Here is a 21,837-nt window from a genome sequence, read left to right as displayed (position 1 = left end):
TCTTGATTGTTACAAACAGAAGATGTTATTAAATAGAAAGATCCTTTGGTTGATGCACAGGTAATGAATACAACCACTTATGATAAAGATAACAACATATATTGGTGCTCACAAGATGCAAACTTCCGCCCATAAGTACCCATTTTTGTGCCATTAAAATGAACATCATTGTATTGCTGATTTCTCGCCACTGATTCTACAGAGCACTGAGTTTTCACATTTCTGTTTTGGGGATTTTGTGTCCTTTGGCATCCAGTGAACACCATCAGACTAAGTGTAAATAAACAGCTTTCAATGAATTGTCAGTGTTTTACTAAAAAGAACTGTGTGGGAAAGCCTGTGTTTAATTTCTTTCTTTTAATCAATGTCCTGGTCTGAATTGCCTGTTACTGTGTAGCTGTGTACCATTATTTACTCCACAGTAAATCCTTCTCTTTTCCTCTGACAAAACAACAGGTATTGCATTCCTGCTGCGGAGGAGAACAAACTTGATGATGTGGTACATACCCTGCTGCAAGCCAATGGCACTCCAGGGCTGGAAATGCTTGAAAGTAATGTAATGGTAGGTTAACACTGGGAGAGGTATTCCCATTTGAGAACCCCAGGCTAATCAGAAGGCTGGTTGTTTGGGGATTTATTTTGGTTTTGTCTTACACTACAATGATGCAGAGGCTGTTGTTAAGATATGGCTGCTTTCTACTTTCAGTGTTTACCCACATGGCATTTTTCTAACAAGGCTCACATGTTGAGATAAAAATAAAGGTGACAGTGCAATAAATGCCCACTTTTAATACTGTCCATAATGTATTTAACCTCACAAAGGGAGTGTTTTGTAATCAATTAATCTGCCATGATTGACATTTTATGATGCCAGCATGGATATGAGAAACCTAATACTTCAAAGGATTTCAGAGTATTTTTGGCTTTCTTGTTTATTTTGTGGATAACGATTTCCATGTAGTTCATTTAAGTATAAATTTGGGAGTCCACAACGAAAAAAAACTTCCCTTGGCTATCCCTTAACAGAAGTGCAATAACAAGGGGGATTCACTGCCAAGTCTGAAAAGATTTGGTGGAAAACTGAAGGGCCTGTGTTACTTTCTGTAGTAGTAGATGGGATTGTTTTGAGGCTTTGTGTTTGAGATTGTTTGGCAAGCGAAAGTTTAAACTGTTGGTTTGAAAAGAGCCACTTCTGTAATTCTCACTCTGGACGCTAAGTCTCAGCATGTGGAGAAGGGAAGAGAGAAAGCGAACACTGCTGAGCTGTTAGCAGAGCACAGCTTTTCTCTACAAGTAGCATGTGGCAGTATCCAGCAAGGAAGGGGATCTAACTGTAAAAGAAAGTTCTGAATTTTTTCTTTTTTTGTTTTGTTTTGTTTTGCTTTTTTGTCTTTCCAGATCTCCCCAGAAATCTTGTGTAAAGAGGGGATCAGGGTGCACCGTACTGTACAGCAGAGCGGGCAGTTTGTTGTCTGTTTTCCTGGATCCTTTGTGTCTAAAGTGTGTTGTGGCTATAGTGTTTCTGAAACAGTGCACTTTGCTACCACCCAGTGGACAAGTATGGGTTTTAAAACAGCCAAGGTAAGTTAAGAAAAGGCGTTAAAATGGATTCACGGCCCTGCCATCTAAAACGACAGCAAACCAGACATTCCAGGATTGGTAGCATTGTGAGACTAGTACAACTACGTCTGTTTTTGTGGACTATTAAATAAAAAAGGAAAAAGTTCTGCAAGGCATAAGACGATCCAGTTTTTTCAGAAAAGCAATTGATTAATAATTGACAGCTAGAAACTTCTGTATATTTGAAAAACTCAGAAGATTGTTATGCCTGCAGACCAGTTTGCAAGGAAGCTTTTCAAAAATCCCTTCAGAGCTAATGACAATATCTTGTATTATGCTTATTGATTTTTTTTTTTTAAGTGATGTTTTCTAGAACCATTAGAATCTCAGGTGCAAATATCTGAATAACTGTGCTTGTTAGCTCCTATGATAGGCAGAGTCAGTTAATACTCACAATTGTATTGCTTGTCTTTCTCTGCCCCTTCATTCAGGAAAAGCTGTTGATCAGGGCAATTTCAATTTTAATCGACTTGAAAATCCCTAGGTTCGCTGACCAGCCCATCCGATACTAAGATGTAAATAAAAAAACTTCCCATTCCCTTTTCACACAACTAACCGAGGCAGATTGCCTGCAGAAACAATTGTCCAGTCATCATGATTTTGGCTACATTTCTGTGTTCTTGGACAAAGAATGTATGTCATGTTCCCAATTGCCTCAAATACACTATGGGTTACAGATGCTATTTTGGTAGTGTTTTGTAGCTAAGCCACTAGTAAATTATCATTTACAGCTTCAAACCAAGTGGTTAGTAAGCAATTAAATGTAATATGTCCACAGTTAGGTTTTGGTTCTTTAGGGTTAATGGAATTCTTCCAGTCTGGTTATAATAACTGTATATTAACTTAGTTTTAAATAAAAGGTTATTTTATTACAGATTTATTTTGGGGGAAGGTGGGAATTGTATATGTGTGTAGTTAAGGAATGAGAATCCTGAGCTAAACTTCTCTGTCTGAAGGTACACAATTATATTGACTCCATATGCTGTATTTATTGCTCTACTGAACACTTGTTTGATATTGTGAAAATGCCACTCCTGTAAGAGACAGAAATCACTATGCAGCAATTAAAAAGCTCTTCTTGGTGCCTCAAATTCTGAAGAACAGTTTCTTTTGATTAATTTTTAAGAGCTTTGCACTGGGTAAATATAAGCTGACTGAAAATCCAGCAGATTCCAATCTATGATAACCTACCTTGGAAATTGAAGTCATAACTCTCACAAAATTTGCAAGAACCACAGATATGTGTTTATATCAAAATAACTCTAGAAACACCTACTGCATTGTTCTTTTCCTTCTCCTCCCCCCCCCCCCCCCCCCCCCCCCGCCCCCCTTTCTTCAAACTATCCTATGTTCTTAACTCCCTTAAATTTTGGAAATTCTTCCTTGGTTCCTTCACTTTGACAAGGCACTTTTGCCATTTTCAAAGGCTGGCCGGGATTGTGCTTTTCAGAGGTTGTGACACGTTCTGTGTAACGAGCAAGATTCCCCTTTTGGACTGTTAATGAACTCTGACAAACAACTGTACTTTCCTGTCTGTCCATTCTCGACAGCAATATTGACAGTTTTCAGCTGTTTGATACATTAACTTTGTTTTCATTCTGTGATACTGTGACCTGATTTTTTTATAGTGATTCTCTTTATATTACTAAATGATGTTGTTTCATTTCTGTATTGAATGACTGCTCAATCTCCTTTAATATACAGAAAAATGAAATTCTGCATCTGAAATTGCATTGATTTCAGTTTATAAGGAGTTGGGATAATTGTTGGAATAAAAGAGCTTGTATAAAACCTGTGTGAAGGGACAGACAGGTTTCACCTAAACCATACAAGGTTGCTGGCTTTTAAAAACACCCTAAGAGCTCCTGAAATTTTAAACTAAGGATGAGAAGAAAGTTTACAGGTGTGGTGAAAGAATTTGTGTTTGGAGTGGCAAAGGGGTAACTTTGTATCCTCAAATAAAGTGTTGGGCAAAGTCAGTAAAACTCATTTAGGAAGCAGGAAAACAGAATATTGGGACTAAATTAATGCACTCTGGTCTAGAGGTCTGGAAATAAGAAGGAATGTCTGGTTTTAAAGGGCTTTGGTATAAGGCCTACCAGAAACTTGGTGGAAAGAAGACACTTGGCCGGTACCGTAATACAAGAGGAAGAAGTACATAGGACAGATGGAGTTAGTCATCCAGTTGGAGCAGCACTGCTGCACACAGAAGAGAGCTTATGGTCAAATAAGCCAGGTTTAACTCTGACACCAGTGACAGACTCCCCATGCACTGATCTTCCTGTCCTAAATAGGAAAAGCATGGTATTAGCCCTGTGTTCCTGACTGTCCAGCCAAGATGTTGGCAGAGGCCATATATGTATCCCCCCCCCCCCAAGTTTTAGTTTGGGTGAGGAACGTGCATTTAAAAGGCCACATAATTACCACTCCTTGGTTCCTATCACAGAGCTGTCTTAGCCTGAGCAGACTGGGTTGCTTTCAGATGAAACCAAATGGGAAGAGGCACGCTAGAAATGCACCTGATGTCCTCCAAACACCAGTGCCAGAGTGGCCACAGGACCAGGCTAGACTGCTCTGAAGTAAAGCTGTTGGCTTTACACACGCATTCTGTGGATGTCTGGGTCCTCAGCATCAACTGTATCACTCCACACGTCCGCCCCTCCTGCTTTGCCGTACTGGATGCTGCGTAGGCATAGCCTGTGTCGTACTAAAGGAGGTGAGAGAAGCTGTGAGGACAGGACATATGATGACGATAGGAAACAGTGGCATCCTCCCCCTAATGAGGACAGTGGTTGTGTTGGTGTGCGATGTCAGAACCGAGATGACTTCAGGGAGCAGCTAGTCAGGAAATCCACCCAAGGAGAAGAAACTGTCGTCTCCCTTCTCAGTAATGGTGGAGCCCAGTTTAAAACATCATTATGAAAGAGCTGCACTGTGATGGTGAGCAGAGATTACGAACCTTGAAAGAGCAGTAAAAAAGCAAAATAGCCACTACTGTGGTGTTTCATTTCAAAAGACAGCCTCACATAAAAACAAGGAAGCTTGTTAAATTGAGAATGCAGAGAGAAGGGTTAAGTGTTTGCGTGCAGCACAGAAATTGTTTAAAGATGCTGTGTTAGAGGCTCACAACACATGCACATTGCTTAGCAAAAAAATTTCAAAAGGCATACCCCCACTAAACTTGGCATGGCTAAACACCAGGAGAAAGGAGTCTGTCTGAAATGAGACCAAAAAATCCCTTTTGTGTCCAAAAGATGAAAACACAAATAAAACAACCACTCAAGCAAGATGCATGTAAATACACACAAACGTGGACCAAAAAGAGATTTCAAAGAGCAACTTCCTAAAGGCCAAAAGAAAAAATAAGTGTGGAAAAGAATGAGAGCAGGGCAGTCAACATGGCTTTTGCAGTGAGGTCGTGGCCCCCAGGCCTTGAAACTTTTTGAAGGATGTATGGACAAAAGAGATCCAGTTGACAGTCTGTGAGCATTTCTGGAAGACTCTTGGCGAGGTTCCTCAGAAAAGGCTCTTAAAGAAATTAACCTGCCATGGGTTGAAAGGGAATGTTCAAGCACTGAAAAAGAACTGATTTAAAGAGAAAGAGAGGATGCAAACACATGGTCAGTTTTTATCATGGAGGGAGGTCTCTTCCTGCGCTCCTCAGGAATTTGTACTAAGACCAGTGCAGTTCAACATATCCATAAATAACCTAGAAAGGGAAGTGAATAGCAAAACTAATCCTTTGTAACGAGGATATTAATGGTAACGATGGCAAAAATTAAAGCTATGAGGTGTTACAGAAAGATTTCATGATACTGAGTGGTCTGAGTGAAAAAATGGGTTGATAAATTTTAAATGACTCAGGAGTAAAAAAGAATCGTCATTTGACAGACACAGTGATGGACTCTGAATGAGCTCTTGCTCCTGAGAAAAGAGGTCTTTGGATTCCTATGGAGCTGCCAGCCAAGTGCTCCAGAAAGGTTTCAAAAAAACCCTTGAATGTTAGGAATTGTAAGGAGAGAATAGAGAACAAAGCAGAAATATCACTATGGCACTGTGTAGGCTCTTGCTATGGCCATGGCTTAAATACTTGAGCAATTCTGAATCCCTAATTGCAAAAGTAATATAGGGGAACTAGAAAAAGCACTGTGGAGATTGATGATTAAAGGTATGAATTAGCCTCTATATTAAATAGAAGAGGACTACTCAGCCTGGAAGATTGATGACCAAGAGACATACATGGTAATAAGAGACCAGAAGTGGCAGGGTGATGATAATTACAATATGAATGTTCATTGTCTCTCATAACATTGAAAAATGTGTCATTAAAAGGAATGATTAGGCAGTACGTCAAAAGCAAACAAAGCCTGTTTTAAAATACTTATCTGTGTATTTCAGTACTGGTTGGAAGAGAAAAATGTACATGGGTTCAGAAACGCAGATAAATGCACAGATCCAGTGAGTTGTGCTAAACACAGCACAGACCGGTTTGGGGCTCAGGATGTCCCTGAGCTGCCAGCCAGCAGGAGCGTACCTCGCTCTTTTTTTCTCCAGCACTGTGGCCTGTTATCCTGGCTGCCTGTGTTGCCTGTGTGGGCTTTTGGTCTGGCTTGGAGTGGCTGTTCTTAGGCAGCCTCAGACAATATGCTAAGCAAATCTAACATGTAACCAGACTTGTCATATCACTCCTAAAAGTTGCAGCTGTTCCGACCCCAGGCAGGCTCTAGCAGAACCTTCTGAAGAACGCTTTTCTTACCTATGACCCTCTTTTGAATGCTTTTTGGTCAGCAAAGGTTACTAATCCATTTTATGATATGTGTTAGTTATCACTTCAATGCATGCAATCTGTGCAATTAAAAATGATGAATTTTATGATGGATTGGTTCTGATAAAAGAAATAACTAAGAGCATGTAATGAGGGTTACAAAACAGGTGAAAAAAATCTAAGGTTAAACATAAATCTTCATTTTTGTTTGTGATGAGTAGGTATTCGGCGGGCTTAACCCCTAACTGAAACGGCACCTTCACATTACGCTCCAGTGTTAGCATCAGTTGAAACTTTTCAGATATTATATAAAAAAACGTACCTCTTCAGACACTGGGGAAAACTCTAGACTTTTCCCAACTGCAGAGTAAATCAGGAAATTTGCCTACATAAGAGTTAGCAAAAAAGTCACTCAGTTTGTATTGACATGAATGAAAGATGCAGCTTTAAAAGCTTACACGGAGGGGAACCGGTGACAGGCAAAACTGAGCAGAACTGAAACCCTCTCTTTTTGCGTGTTGTCTCTTTTCCCTGACATCTGCCTGCTTCGCTAGTTGTGGTTTTTAATTCTTAACTACCTACTATATTTTTAGTGCCGTAAAAGATGTAAAATCATAGCAGTCCTGCCTTTCAAGCAGGTCAGACCACTAGATCTTACTGGATGGCCAAGAGTGCAAACAGTGTATTACTGAGCTTAAGTGATTGGCTTACTCCTCGTGGCCTCCACAGGAAAAGAATTCTTAGAGAGGGAAATTTGAGGTGTTTGTTGGTTCTTCCACTTAAGTGAACTGCGTGCTAACCTATCCCTGGGCATCCTTCTTCTTTTCATTTTTCTCATTCTCTTCACATCTCTCCTATTCTTGTTTTTTCCACTGATGTTTAATTTTCTTTTTTGAAAAAAGGTTACACCTGAACTGTGGTGATGCTGAAATACTTGCATTTGGTTTCACTCTCTTTGTATATTGCAGACTTTCATCTGCATTAAATGTCACAGTAAAGCATATTAGAAGATAGCATACAGATTGATTTCTTAGCATAAATGCCATCATGCATTGCAGGTACTTTTTTGCTCTCTATTGGTGACTTTGAAAGAAAATAAAATGTTGGATATAACAGGCAGTAGGGTAGTCTCTGAGAAAGTAGTTTACTGTGCCTGGTAGCATGTGTTTGGTTTAGGTTTTCGAGTTTTGTTCTGTGGCATTGGTTCACCTGAAGTACGTGCAGAAAATCTTTATTGGTCCTTTCCACAGGAAGACCCAATTCAGCAAAGCACTTGGGCATCTGGCTTTCCACTGAAAGGATATGTAATACAAGTTTATTTCATTATGAAGTTAGGTGCTGGATTTAATTTAGGAACATAAATACTTTGTTTAATTTGGACTATAGAGAGCTCTTACTTTTTATTATTTCAAAAGGCTACTTTTTGCTACATTGGATTCATTCTAGATAACTTTTTATTTTCAAATTTGCTCAAGAACTAATTTGGCAATTTCTGTCCCAGGAAATGAAGAGACGACGTATAGCCAAACCATTTTCAATGGAAAAGTTGCTTTATCAGATTGCAACAGCAGAAGCAAAAAAGGAAAATGGACCGACTCTGAGTACGATATCATCACTTCTTGGAGAGCTCAGGTAACAAATTGGGGGCCTGTCGTACCTATTTTGTTTTCATTGACAGTCTCCAGAGGTGGATGACGTAAGTAACCCTCTCAGACGCATGTCTTTCACCTACTTAACCGAGCAAAAGCCCAGCAAACATACTTGAAGACAGCCGCACGTGGAAGAAGCAATTTCCTTGGCTGTATCTGATGGGAGAGTGCCCGTGGTTAGGATGCCTTACTCTTAAGAATTCCCTACTTTGGGCACTATCAAAGAATTAAAAATACAGTTTGCCTTGGGTTTTTATTTTGTTGATTCTTGGTGCCGAGAGTAATATTTCCTGATGCATTATGTGACCTCCATGGTGCCAAGTGGTTAAATACCTTTCTTCAGTTTTTCAGCCTCTTGGCATCCGTAGCCACTGTCAATCCATGTCTGTAATGGGTTTTGCACCAGGAACCCTTGTCTTCAGCATCAAGATTGTTACACTACAGTTGTAGGAGGTACTTTGTAGGCAGAAAGTTGTCTTGATTTAAACCACTGACTAAGTGAGCAGCTTATGCGTGGGTGCTAATGCATCTTGCATTAGAACTTGGAACGTTTTAAAGAAAAAAAACCTTCACACTCCCTTTTTCTTTCCAGTATTAAGGAAACATGTTTAGGGTTTCTCTTAAGATAGGTAAAAAAAGAAAATACAATGTTGCCTGGCTTCCTGTGTAATGATCTTCTCTTTTGTTCCCTACCATGTAGTTGCTACCTATCTTTCAAGTTTGTGACAACTGGTACTCGAGATGTCAAGAAAGTTTTGATGAATGGAATCTACAAACTGTATTTAACTAACTAGCATGTTCATTTGGAAAATTTCCAGTGACATATTGAAGGGGAAAACAGCCCATGTGTTGTTTTAGTGTTCAGAAAGAAATACAAAGAGGTGTGCTGACTGCTTTACCTGCAGCTGGTTCCCCTGTGGGAATAATCACTTCCAAGTGCTTTTTTTTTTTTTTTTGGCCTTTTTTTTTCCTTGAAGAGGAAAAGTCTGCAAGTGCGAAAGGTGAAACAGAAATGTTGGTGCTTGCTGTTAGACCATCACATCGACCTCTATCAGAGTGGTTCTCAAACTTGTTCTCATGTTTAGGTTGGAATTCTCTGGCGGATATTGGTCCTTCCTGTGGCTGCTTATGTAAAATAAAATCCCAAACAACAAAACCTGAAAAAAAACAACCAAAGTGGAACACTGTACCATATTTTTTTTCCTTTGTTTTGTTTTGCTTGTTTGTTCTGTGTCTTTTGCTGCCTCCCCTCCTGATCTGCCTTGGTTGCTCAGTTTTCCCATGCCATTTGCTTAGCTTGGCTCTCCACCCATCTTCAGCTGTGTCTGGTGGTGAGCTTTTTTATTCTCCCTTTCCATCTGCTCAGCTTACTCCACACTTGCTGTCTTCCACTCAGCTCCAACCCGACCTGCTCTCCTAATGCTGTATAGTTCAGCATAGGAAGTATTGTCCACCTTGCGGACACAGTGGGTGAAGGGCGGCTGGAGGGCTTAGTCTTTATTCTTAATTGACATCTCCTTCTTTTTCCCCTGGGTGTACAGCAAGATCTTCGTCTTTTGGCACAATCACTTGCCCTGCTCCCCCTTTCCTGCCTGAAGCACCTCATGGCAGCAGGCCCTTGGTTCATCTCTGCCTCCTGATGAAGGTGGCTTATGTTACTGCTGACAGCAACGGCTCCTCCTCCTCAAGGTGGCTTTTGGCAACTTCAGGAATGACAGTCATGTTAGCCACATCTCCCGACTCTCCACATGGCCCCGAGCAACCATCGACCTCCAGGAAGTACTCGGCAGTCCCCAGTTCTCTGAGGAGCAGTTTGAGAACCACTGGCTTGATACAGTGGTCGCTGTTAAAATCCGGAGATAGCTTTTGCAATTAGGCAGCGTTTCTGTGGTGCTGGCTGTCTCTCGCCATGCGTAGGGAATGGCACCAGCCTCCAACAACACTCAGGGCTTTGCTGTGTGGAGCTAAGGTTTCAGTGATGATCGTGGTAAAAGGGTGACTATACGTGGCTTTGTGGTGGTATGAGGTGATGCCAATGTCTAATTGCGTAAAATATTCACAGGGACACGGAGCTGAGGCAGCGGCGGCAGCTTTACGAGGCAGGTCTCCATTCTTCAGCGCGCTATGGCAGCCACGACAGCAGCAGCACGGGGATGGATGGAAAGAAAAAGCCTCGAAAGTGGTTGCAGTTAGAAACATCAGAGAGGAGGTGTCAGATTTGTCAGCACCTGTGCTACCTTTCCATGGTGAGTAAAATCACTTGCCACCACTGGGGTACTGTTCCCCTGTTCTAAGGTCCTCTAATGGGCTATAAGCGCTTGAGAGACAGCACACGACTATGGAGTCATCTCATGCACTCCACACAAGACACGGAGATGTTGATTTGGTTTGTGTCAGAACATTTATCAACCTTGGGCAGTGGTGACAGAAGACAACAGCTAGTGTCAGCTGGCTTCCCTCCCCCTGTAAGGAAGGGATGCACTAGTCACTCAGCTGCTCTCGGACACTCACGAGTATGTCTGCGTTGCACTAGGAGGGGTAAGAAAGATACCTGTAGGTTGCCAGCAGTAGTAAATCATGGCGTAACAGTTCTCAGGATGAGCTAGCAACTCAAATACATGCCCCGAGTCTCAGGCATGCAGCTACAGCCTGTGCTGCAACAATTTCCCTGCAAGCTAAATTGCAGGGTAGATGTATTCTATCTATCAAGCTAAGATCATGTTTGCCAACCTGCCTGCTCAAAAATAGAAGTCACACCCATAAACTTTTTCTCTTTTTAGAAGTAATTGCCCACTGGCTTTTGAAGGTGTGCTAACCACTGTGGTGACACTTTCAAGTTTTTAGCTATATGCAGAATATCTAGAAATACAGTGATTTCATTAAAAATACCAAAAGCCTCTCCCACAATGTTATGTACCGCTTAATTCCAAGATCAGGTATTTAAATAAACATAATACAGTACATGTGAGTGCATATTCAGTCCTTTTTCTGTCATCTTTCGGGGTTTTTTGGTTATAAATGTTAGGGTTTTGATGGAAATACAACGTAACTGTTAAATGATCAGATGTAGCCGTTTCCTTCCCTAAGACAGAATATGTTCAGTTTATATTGTGTCTTTAGACCTCTCTTTAAGCAGCACTAGTTTGAAGTAACTTTAAAATGAGTTTATTTTAAAAAACAACCAACCAAACCCTCTTAATTCTGTTCCATTTGCTCTGGAGTAAGCGTAATTGAGGGAGGGATTTTTCCTTGTCACTCTTAACAGTAGTAAGGGACAAAAACTCAACTTGGTTGTCAAATTCCAAGGCGATGGTGTAGGCCTGGCAGGTAGCCAGCTGAGCAAATGTGACCTCTGCTGAATGAGACAGTAGCTGAGAAGTCCTGTGGCTAAGCTTATGATTTTATCTTTATTCAAGACAGCATTTGAAGTAATGGGAAATGGTTGCTTTCAGGAAATCTTTAGGCTACATATTAGATACCAATAAAACTTCATGCATATATCGTTATTTGAATTTGGCATTCATTACTATTGGTGTTTTTTTGAAATAAATTATATGTATTTGCCAACATTAGCACTCAAAAAGGGATATGTACTTTCTTCTTCTTACACATTCTGAATAATTTCATAATGTGTAATGCTTCTTGTTTATGCCTCCTTCCACTAACTTGTAGTAAAATACAGGTTTAATAATTCAGACAATAATTCAATACTGTGTGTATAACATCGGCTACAGTTTGGAGCTTACTGCATTTCTTCCCCCTGCCCCCCTGCGTTTTCATATAGGTTGTACAGGAGAACGAAAATGTTGTCTTCTGCTTGGAGTGTGCCCTGCGGCATGTGGAAAAACAGAAGTCTTGTCGGGGACTGAAAATGATGTACCGTTATGATGAGGTCTGTACAATAGAGCTTTGTGATGCTGGTGAGCTTTGATACTGAAAACGTGGGAGCAGACTTAACTGCCTTTGTCCTACCAAGACCTCAGGAGACTGTGCTTGATTTTTTTGCTGTGGGAAGAAGGCGCTTTATTATGATCTAAGTGAAAGAAATAGAAGGAAACATGATTACAAAGATGAAATCTAAAGCGTAAACTGCATGAATATGTGTTACAGCAGAGAGAAGCCATTTAATGCTTTGGGATGCTGTAGAACATAAGGCTATGCTTTGAGTGGTTAACTTATGGTTACTTGTGTACTGTAGGATAACTTCTGTTGATAACTGAAAGTTCACACTGAGTTACTCCAATCCAGCCTGAATGTTCTTTAAGGCAAAATTGTAGAGTACTTATAGATGAGAGGTCCAGTAATGGCTTCGAGCAGATGTGGCGATGAATAATCACAGAACTCAAGCTGGTGGTTTAGGACTGTGCCTGGGTTCTGGGCTAATGCTGCAGTGCAGAACAGTCAGGAAATGTCTCTCTACCTGTCTGGTTAGCTCCGTTTCTCCATTGTGTGTGAGGGGATGGGTGGGGAATAGAGAGTGGGGGAGCTTTTTACTGTTAGCCTGAACTGTGGATAGTGAAGCAGTGGGAGAAATTATAAAATCAGCTCTTGGAGATTAGTGCTGGTGTAAGTAGCTTTTTGAGACTGGCTTCTCAGCAGTTTCTGATGTATGTGCATAGAGGCATGGCAGAGAAACCCAAAAGGTCAAAGTAAGTCTGAGGAAGATCATGCCCTTGCAGCTTTGTTAATTTTTAATTGTAGACTCTGTTCTGATATCAGGTACTGTAGATATAAACAAGTGCAACCTATAAAGCCCAGACAACAGTGAAACTGCCTTTGTAATGCGATAAACACCAAAGCATTTCAGGAAGTTATTCAGAAATTTTAATGTATTTCTCTTATTCCTGAGATTATTCAGTCCCTTACATCCTGCGTTAATTCTATTGAGGTTTTCAAAGCCACTCTTTCCGGCAGAATCGCATACAATAATTATTTTTGCTAGGTTTTGTAATTACAAAGTAGGTATTTTAGGCTGCACTGAGAAAGGCAAGAAAAACTCTCCTTTGATACTGGATGATGGTGATGATTTTTTTCGAAAGTAAAAAACTGTCACAAAGTTTCTACATCTCTGAAAGATACTAACTGCATGCCTGGTTATTATTACAGATTTGGGGGGGCAGGCTATGAATGGGCAGAGAGATAACCTGCATGTCAAGTGCCATTTGTTAAATCTGCTTAACTGTTAGGCAGACTTAATTAAGAAGCTATTTCAACTTTGCACAAAAATAACTTCCCAACATTCTCACTAGGATGAGACAGCCAGTTCAGAAAAATCTCCCTCTCAATACCCCAAACTTCATCAAATCTCTGAATGCAATGGAATTAGGAGTAGCGTTGTAGCCAAGACACTTTGATGTGCAGTTCAAAGACTCCTGTCTCTTGCCGATCCTGGTGCCATGGACCTGTAGCCCTTTTTCTGCACGGCAGCAGGTTTTAAATTGTATCTGAAGAACATTTCTGACCCTAGTGAAGTAGTAACCTTGCAGCCCAGCTTCTTTAATCTTGCTTGGTGGCCAGAGCTCAGATGTTTCTAGTTCTGCTGATTACTGTCTTCAAGTTTGAGGGGGAAAGCTTCAGCAAGGGCAGTATTTGGACTACTACACAGTACTTTTTACAAAACTCCTGGTTGTGAATAAGTAGTATATGAGCCAAGCTTCTGCACAGTTTGAAAATATATAGATTTTTTTCCCCCAGTTAAATGCTTTCAGTCAAAAAGGCCAGCACTACATCTCTGTTCATCAGAAGTGACTGGTGAAAGGCAGATGCTAATTTGTGTTTTGTTTTTCCCACTTCCTGAACAGGAACAAATAATCAGTCTAGTCAATCAAATCTGTGGAAAAGTATCTGGTAAAAATGGCAGCATTGAGAACTGTATCAGCAAGCCTACACCAAAAAGAGGACCTCGTAAGAGAGCGACAGTTGACGTGCCATCATCTAGGCTTTCATCCTCCAGTTCATCCAAAAGTGCTTCAAGTTAATCCTGAAGATGCCAACACTCTCATTTTGTCAATTTATATATATTTTTTGTAATTATTATAACATAGTTTGGAGTACTTGCTGTAGAATACAAGCTGTCTTTGCACTAGCTCTAAAGAAGATTTTCTTCTGGTTTTAGAGAACTAATTTTGTTTTAGCATTAAACTGTTGAATTTTTTTTTGTACTTAGAATAGATAGATACAGCAGTCTGATTTTTTTAAACTGCCGTATGTTCACTGTTTTAAAACCGGCAAGGGGCTGATAAAATATTAATTTGTATTGTCCCTATGGCTGAAAAAATAAAAAGCCTTTTTGGTAACTGTGAAAAAAGGCTTTTAACCCATTTTTTGAATAGGTTAAAGTTTGATGTGTTTTATAATTTGTTCTCCAGTCATGTGAGCAGATTTTTCTAGAGAGAAAAGGGATAGGAGACAAAAACTTGAAAGAAATTGCTTTACTTTGGCTGTCTTTTATTCTGTCATGGCAAGATGAGTTTTGTAATTTTTTAAATTGGAGAATACACACTTTCTTTGGGAGGTTATGGCAGCTGAAGATGGACTTTGTTTCCTAACTGTAGGCAAAAGTAGGAGATTTGGAGTATGTTCTCTTTTACCAGCACATCACTATGCATCTGTTTTGAGGGGGAAAAATAAAATTTAAAAAAAAAAAAAAAAAAAAAAAAAGGAGGAAAAAAGACTGCCTGCCTTGAGGAGTCATGTGAGGGAAAACTGTGCCTGATTTCATTAGGAAATCCATTCTGTTATTTTTTGGTGCTGTTGGCTACTTTATCAAAAACCCTTCAATAGCATCCTTTAAAAAAAAAAAAAAAAAGTGATTGAAGCCATAAGTGCTTCTTTTGTCATAGACGTGCAATCTTTCTAACATTCCATTTCCATTCCACTGCTGTTTTTCACACCTTTACACAGTCAAGCATTAATTTTTGTTTTGAATTTGTTTCATTATATGATCACATTTAGAGCCACTAGCAGGTCTGCGTATTTCTTTTGAATGTGAAAATGCATTTGCTTTCATCTTGTCTATTTTTTCTCTTCATGTTGTAACAAAAAAAAAAAAATCACACCTTTTGTACATATGCCTGTAAATTTTTTTAAATACTTGAGCCTTTTCTTGGGGTGGGGGGAGGGATGGTGAAGAGACAAGATGAAGAAAAGCCTTACGTTTCACTTTCTTCATCGGTTGGATTGGATGCTTACAGGGTTTTTCTTGTAACATTTATAAGTGCTGCTTACATCACTGAACAACAACAAAAAATAATAATGGAGTAGCTGTTGCCCTTTTCTGGTTGTGTGTACAGTATGTGTGGAATAAAAAAGGGAAAATGTTTTCACAAACTGTTTTGTTTCGTAATTGAATTCAACAATACCGTAGCTACCCATATTGCACTGAGCTTGCCAGTGGTGACTGTCAGGAAAGTCCTATAATACAATTTGTTGGTTGTTGTTGCAGAAGACTGAACTGTTTTGGAATATTTAACAATAACATAAACAGAGTCAAGTGTTTTCAAATGTGGTTGTCTGGTTTTTATGGCCTTGCTGTGTACTTTTCCCTCTTGACAGTAAACTTCTGACTATGGCTTACAGTTTGACATTTAATTTATTAGCGCTGCTCTGCTCTCTTTCCTTGTAAGGAAAGACTTCATGTTGTTTATTGCCAGTTTTTTGTTTACTTTCCAGGTTTGTACTACGAGGTTTAATAAAAAAACAAAACTTTTTTGGACATTTTGTCTCTCTTCTGGAAAGTGAGTAAAGTAAAAATTTCTTTCAACAGATGCCTCCTTAAATAGTAAATATCTAATTGTAGGTAGTAAGCTCCTAGCTTTCATTTCCTAGAGAGGGGTCAGGAAACTCGTCAGGTAACAGGAGATAGAGTGAATCCTTAAGGAAACTGGCCACTTCCCAGATGGCAAGCAGCAGGAGATGCCTCATTGCCAACCTTTAGCTTTGTCAGGGCAGGTCTTTGGAAGGGATCTACATCACAGCTCGTCATCCTTTTACTTACACTGTTTCTGATTACATTCCTTCCCTCCGTGCATGAAGAGCAGGAGCCAGGAGCCTTCTCAAAGGAGAGCAGATCCCTGCAAATAGAGTGTGAGACTTGACAAGAAACAGGTGTTAGACATGTTCAGACCTCAAGTTTAGAGAAAAATAATGGCAGGAAGATGATGACAACTATAGGTCCTAAGGCTTATAAAATGTACGTGCTTAATTTATAATTCACTCAGGTTTATTTCCCTTAAACTGCTGGCTTGCATCAGTGTAGTCAAACAGATGTTACCATGCAAAAAGTAAATTACACTGGTGCTCAATATAAATAACCATATTTTTTTCTACTTGCTGAATTAGTCTCCTCTGTTCACTGTCATGGATAAAATATTTGGGTAATCAAGTAAAAGACATGGTTGGGATAGAAATACTTTATTTTATCTCAAAAGAGGAGTCAGCTTGTACAATGCTAAGATACCTGCTCCATGAGGAGTGTAACATTTCAATATGCATCTCTCCTCCTTTTCAGTTTCTTTTTTTATTCCTTAACACCTATGATAACTAAGTTGGTCCTGAATAAAAAGTGTGAGAGAGTAGACACTGCTGCATTAGTAGACAAAGGCAGTAGGCAGACAGTAGGTAGTAAAGAGTAGAAAATAAAATAACTTTCCATTTTGGTTTGGATCCTAGATATTCAGTTGCAGCAGCTGAAAACATGCAAGGAACAATCTGGGTTCATTATTACACATCACATCTAAGTATTTCCAATCAGCCATTTAAAGGTTAGTGGTCAAAGTAACTTGTTATCTTTCCCCTTTAATTCTCTTCTTATACATAGTATATACAACAGTTTTACTGCTCTCCTGAGCCCCAAGACTACTGTTAAAGTGTGTGTGCTTTAGGCTTTTTTTTTTTTTTTTTTTTAAAAACCAACCTCCACATGACTGGCAATTTTGTAAAAAGGCAGTATTACTAAGTAAAAAGATCTGGCTGTTATGCTTGGCTAGCAGATTGTTACACAGGCAAGCTCTTCATTCACTTGTTCATTCATTCAGAAGTCATTCTTAAAGGATATGGTTTTAAGATTCAAATAGTTAGAGAGTCACTTTCATCACTAACATCTGAAGCACCCTTTCTTTCAGTTACAGCAGCAAGAGCAGTGTCCACTTGAACTTCCTCTTCATCAGACTGAATAACTGGAGACTCTCCTTCACTTGCATCTTGGCTGGCAGAATCGGTACAGGTTGATGACAGTGAAGACAGCTTCTGTCGCAGTTCAGACTGGCTCGGAACCTGAAGACTTATCTCATTCACGTAGGTGTTGGAATCGGGCCCTTATAGTCGGGAAAAGAACAACAACAAAAATCAAGCTGTGGCAAGTGAATTGAGAAGTCAGTATATTAACTGAGCTCAATGACGGTTAATAAATTGCATTCATACTGTTTTGCTTCTTTTGCAAAGCACCATTAAAAAACCCTCCCAAAACACAAAGCTGCCTTTTGGCTTTTCAGAAGTTGATCTCAAATACAAGCCACAGGCTGGTTTTAATCTGTTTCTGATTTCTGTCTCTTGCTTATTCTAGTACTGCTAATGCTCGAGATAAATAAGGTGAGATTGCAGTTTGCCTGTTAGCCAAGACCTCGTAACTGGCTTTCACAAAGTCCATTCAGACTTCAGCATGTGCTGAGAATCTTCACCAATAGGAAAATCCTCCAGACAAACTGTCCAACAGAACACCACAAATAAACCTGGGTACAAATAAACCTGGGTGAAATAAAAACAAAACAACCCCAAAAACCTAGGAGACAGGGAATAATAGTAATCTCCAGTTTTGACTAAAAATGAAGATACAGAAGCAAAACAAATTCTTGCCCACAGCTTGAAAGCATTCCTCTGGTAAAGCTGTATCATAGCTTGAGTGCACAGGAATGGTGTTTTAAGACTATGCTTCCCCCATATCATGTGCAAAAAGACTTCTAAGCAAGTTCAGTGTAATGGAGTTTGAGAGTTCAGATTTCAAATAGCTTGGATCCTTTTCTCTGGACACTTCCTGGCAGTAAATAAGAAGGAAAAAGATGGACACATCTGAACAATCTTTCTATGATGTGATCTGCCAAACAAGGCCCTTTTTTCCTTCTCTACTATACCTAACAAGGGTTTCTCCATAGTCAGGGCACCCAACTTCAGCACTGAGTAACCTTACTGAGAAAATACTCTTAAATATCCTGTGGGATTTTATATGAAAAGGTTTCAAGAGGGTCAGATGGAAACAAGCTGATCACTACACCTGACCTCTGCTAAGGCTGTTTGCAGAGCCATTCACACTACATTGCCCTGTGACTGGTCCCCACATGCTTACCAAGTATCTGAGTTAAATTTTAACAAGAAAACAGTCTTAACAGCATCTAGAGGCAACAGAAGCTTGTTGTACTAGACACTGTTGCTCAGGCACATTTCTTGCCCTAACTAGCTGCAGTCTTAAACTCTGGACCTAAACTTGGACAGCAAGTAGCCCTGTGGCAGTGTTTTAGTTTCTCTTGGACCCCAGAACTCCAGGGGGAAACGTTCCCTCAGCAGGTCTCCAGTTTCAACACAAGTTGATAAACATCTGGTACAACATGCACGACTACCGAGTTGCTTCCTCGGGTAGTACATGAATTTATATTGAACACAAGTGATACTAGGAAGACGTTTCTAAAGACACCTGTCTTTATGTTGTGCACACCAGCATCCATTAGATTAATTTGCACAACACACAAAGGAAGAGTTTTCTGGAGTGGCAGAGGTGAGTATATTTTTCCATTCAACTTGCCAACTATCATGAAATGTGGCAAAACCAATGCCCATAAGCTGGCAATGCTTATAGCAAGAGAAATTTGAAAACATTTTAATGTCTTGAACTGATTTTCATTTTTACCAGTTACTAAAATAACGTACCTGCATTCTGTGGTGTTCAGTAAAATTGTGAAACAAATCTTGCCCTGACCAACCCAGTTCTCCACTGACAGCAAAATGAATAGTTACTTTTAAGCCATCTCATTTTTCTGAGAATGCAGATTACTGCATATTTGGCTTGATACTAGGGTGCCAGGTCCTTAAAGCAAGCACAAAAATCCCTTCTAATTCAGAGGGAAATGAATCCTCTGGAATCACAACAGCGAGATTCACAAGACTGTTACACTGCAGTAGTAGTAGTAACTATAGAGGAGTAAGTCTTGCTGCAAGCCTATGCAACCTCTGCATTCAGGTTACAGTGCTAGAAAATTACAGCACTGGCACATTAAATTACAGTGTACGTGCATATATATAATAAATATATATACACTATCTATATATACACACTGTGTTACTTACATTACAGCACAAAATAAATTATATAGTTTTTTTCAAAGGCTAATCAGTTTCACATTCTATTCAGGAAAAAACAACCGCACCTAGTAGTTTCTATACTTCCTTAGATAATCCAGTTACCTTGTTTGTTGTTAAAACACGAAGTTTCTTGGTCCAACATCTGCCAAAGACCCAGCAAGGGGAAAACAGTCCTAGACTCTGTAACTACTTGCATGCTCAAACAATGATCAACTTTACTAATGCATGAATTCGATGCCTATCCAAAACCAGCCATGTGAATTTAGTTTTTGCAATAAAACACAAAAACCTTTAGTATTCAAGTGTGCCTTGACTACTTAGTGTAAGCTTTTCATGTTCACAGCAGGTAATAATCACTTTTACATAGGGAGGAAGAAAATTGCCCCAGGATATTATTAACATTTTTCTTTACATATCCCAAAAGATAGGATAGGATTTAAAGTACACTGTTTCTTCACTGCAGGTACTTTTATAAAAATATTCAACCTGTACTTTCAAAAGAAATCTAAGTACATTTAAAGGAGTTTCATCATCTCCCTCAAGAAAACTTACTTTGGCTCCTTTGCAAAAAAGCATTTTAGTACTAAAATCAGTTTTTAATTAAGAAAGCACACTTCCCTGGTGGATATAGTATCCAGTATTACTAATTCCCTGCCTTAAGCAGATCCCTCATCATGCTGCAACTTGCCAAAAATGTAAATCTGGTTTTGTTCATCAGAACACACAAACAAAATTTTGGATTAATTTAATCTAATTTAACTAACATTACTAGCAGTAAGAAGGCTACACGAAAGACCTGCAGTATCAAAATCACTCTTTAGAAGCTTCCAGAACATCATCATGTTTCATACATATGGACTACTATGTTGAACCACGTCTCTGAATACCTCTCACTGAAGACCTTACAGTATATACAACTGGTCCAAATTTACTTCGAAATGCCAAAATTCTGGAGAAATTCTAAGAAAGCAGTCTTAAAATAAAAACTTATCGCAAACTTTCTGTTGATGTTTGTTAAAATGTCCTCTATTAACTTTATACAGAGAAAAATGCACCTTAAAAGCAGTATGTAACACATTACCTATCCAAATAGCAATAAGCACAACATGAAGCTGTAGTAACTAGATGAAAAAAAGACAGTCCAGAAATATCGAGTAGTTTTGCAGCAAGCTCTCTTGTACTGCAACTAAACGTTAATGTTTTGAAAACCACTAATGAAAAATACTCGATATATGTAAAGTGTAATGTTTTATGAGATAACATCATCCATTACAAATTAGAGCAATTCCAGGGATTTATCACTTCGTCTCTAAGCACGCTGTCATTACTAGTATCATACCCAGCATGGGAGAAAGCATATTATTGTCTTCGCCTCCTGAGTTTAAAAAGACATCAAGTGCTTCTTGGTCAGACATGTCCATTAGGTCCATCTGTTCCAGCATGTCCACGTTCACCTCCATGGAAGACATACTTCCAATTGGTTCTGTAAGTAAAAATAGTGCAATGAGCAAAGTGACAATCAGCTACGTGACGTTATTACCTATAAAGCCTACAATAGCTGCTATAATTGTATGCATTAGTGATAATTAAACTAGATATGGAAGGAGCACACCCACAGGCACTGCTCAGCAGCAATCTCAGCCCAAATCCAAGAGTATTCTGTGCAGTCTTTGTTGTGAAACTGATGTCCATTACTGTTTTGTAAACCAAAACATTTTTAGCAACAGTATTTATAGCGATAGCATTGTCAGAAATATGCTAGGATGGGCCTTAGGGGCAAAGATTGAAACTTTTAATTTTGTAACACTGCCTTCCAATTCTCTCAACTAGAAGTCTTTTTAGAGAAAAACAAACACATTTAAACACACAATCACTAAATGTCAATATGCAAAGGCACATAAAAATTCAGAAGTAATGATTAAGGTTAATAGAGAGCAGCCATTCTTCCTCATTCAATCAGTCAGTCTAATAAATGACAGTAGCATGTAAAACCTAGGCTGATGCCCAATATCTTCTCTCAGCATTGGGATTTAACATTACTCAAGAAAATTACTTATAACTGTCAATATGTCAATGACAATTTGCAAGGGAATTAAATACTTGGATGAATACTTGGATGAGCATCTTCTTCCTTGAACAGTAAAACATAGAAACACAGAACAAGTTCAGGGGTACTCAGATTTAAGTCCAGTTGCTGCATGTATAACATCAAATATTACAATGAACAGTTTAATGGTTTATCTAAATTTAACAATTATACTATTAAAAGCCTTCATATGTGAACTGAGATGAAATCCTACCATTTGATTGGGTTGTTTTCCAAATATACTATAGCTCTGTAGTTTTACATGTATGCAGGATCAAATCTTTCATTAAAACAGTTTCTTTCATATTCATGGGTTGTGCATTATACTGCAATGCTGAAGTTCAGAAAGTGAGGTACTCTAACCCTCT

At 39.2% G+C, this 21,837-nt stretch overlaps 2 protein-coding genes across 6 annotated transcripts in view; one reads left to right on the top strand and one right to left on the bottom strand.

Moving 5' to 3' along the window:
- Positions 1-16,557, top strand: part of JARID2 (jumonji and AT-rich interaction domain containing 2) — a 225,212-nt gene extending 208,655 nt beyond the window's left edge. For 3 of the 4 annotated variants that reach the window (XM_049823873.1, XM_049823872.1, XM_049823875.1), the window contains 6 exons: positions 457-562; positions 1,399-1,581; positions 7,887-8,017; positions 10,097-10,280; positions 11,819-11,926; positions 13,836-16,557. In XM_049823873.1, the coding sequence (XP_049679830.1) occupies positions 457-562; positions 1,399-1,581; positions 7,887-8,017; positions 10,097-10,280; positions 11,819-11,926; positions 13,836-14,012 (889 nt within the window). In that variant the 3' untranslated portion in view covers positions 14,013-16,557. Of the gene's footprint in view, positions 1-456; positions 563-1,398; positions 1,582-7,886; positions 8,018-8,734; positions 10,281-11,818; positions 11,927-13,835 lie in introns of those variants that run through there. The other variant, XM_049823874.1, reaches the window with a different exon arrangement.
- A 339-nt stretch (positions 16,558-16,896) lies between these two features.
- Positions 16,897-21,837, bottom strand: part of DTNBP1 (dystrobrevin binding protein 1) — a 69,483-nt gene continuing 64,542 nt past the window's right edge. For both annotated transcript variants that reach the window (XM_049823877.1, XM_049823878.1), the window contains 2 exons: positions 20,723-20,866; positions 16,897-17,348 (listed from right to left, as the gene is read on the bottom strand). In XM_049823877.1, the coding sequence (XP_049679834.1) occupies positions 17,101-17,348; positions 20,723-20,866 (392 nt within the window). In that variant the 3' untranslated portion in view covers positions 16,897-17,100. The remainder of the gene's footprint in view (positions 17,349-20,722; positions 20,867-21,837) is intronic.

The sequence above is a fragment of the Accipiter gentilis genome, chromosome 20 (assembly GCF_929443795.1).
Source record: "Accipiter gentilis chromosome 20, bAccGen1.1, whole genome shotgun sequence".
In the NCBI taxonomy this organism is placed as follows: domain Eukaryota; kingdom Metazoa; phylum Chordata; class Aves; order Accipitriformes; family Accipitridae; genus Astur; species Astur gentilis.
This window is presented reverse-complemented; position numbering and strand designations above follow the sequence as displayed.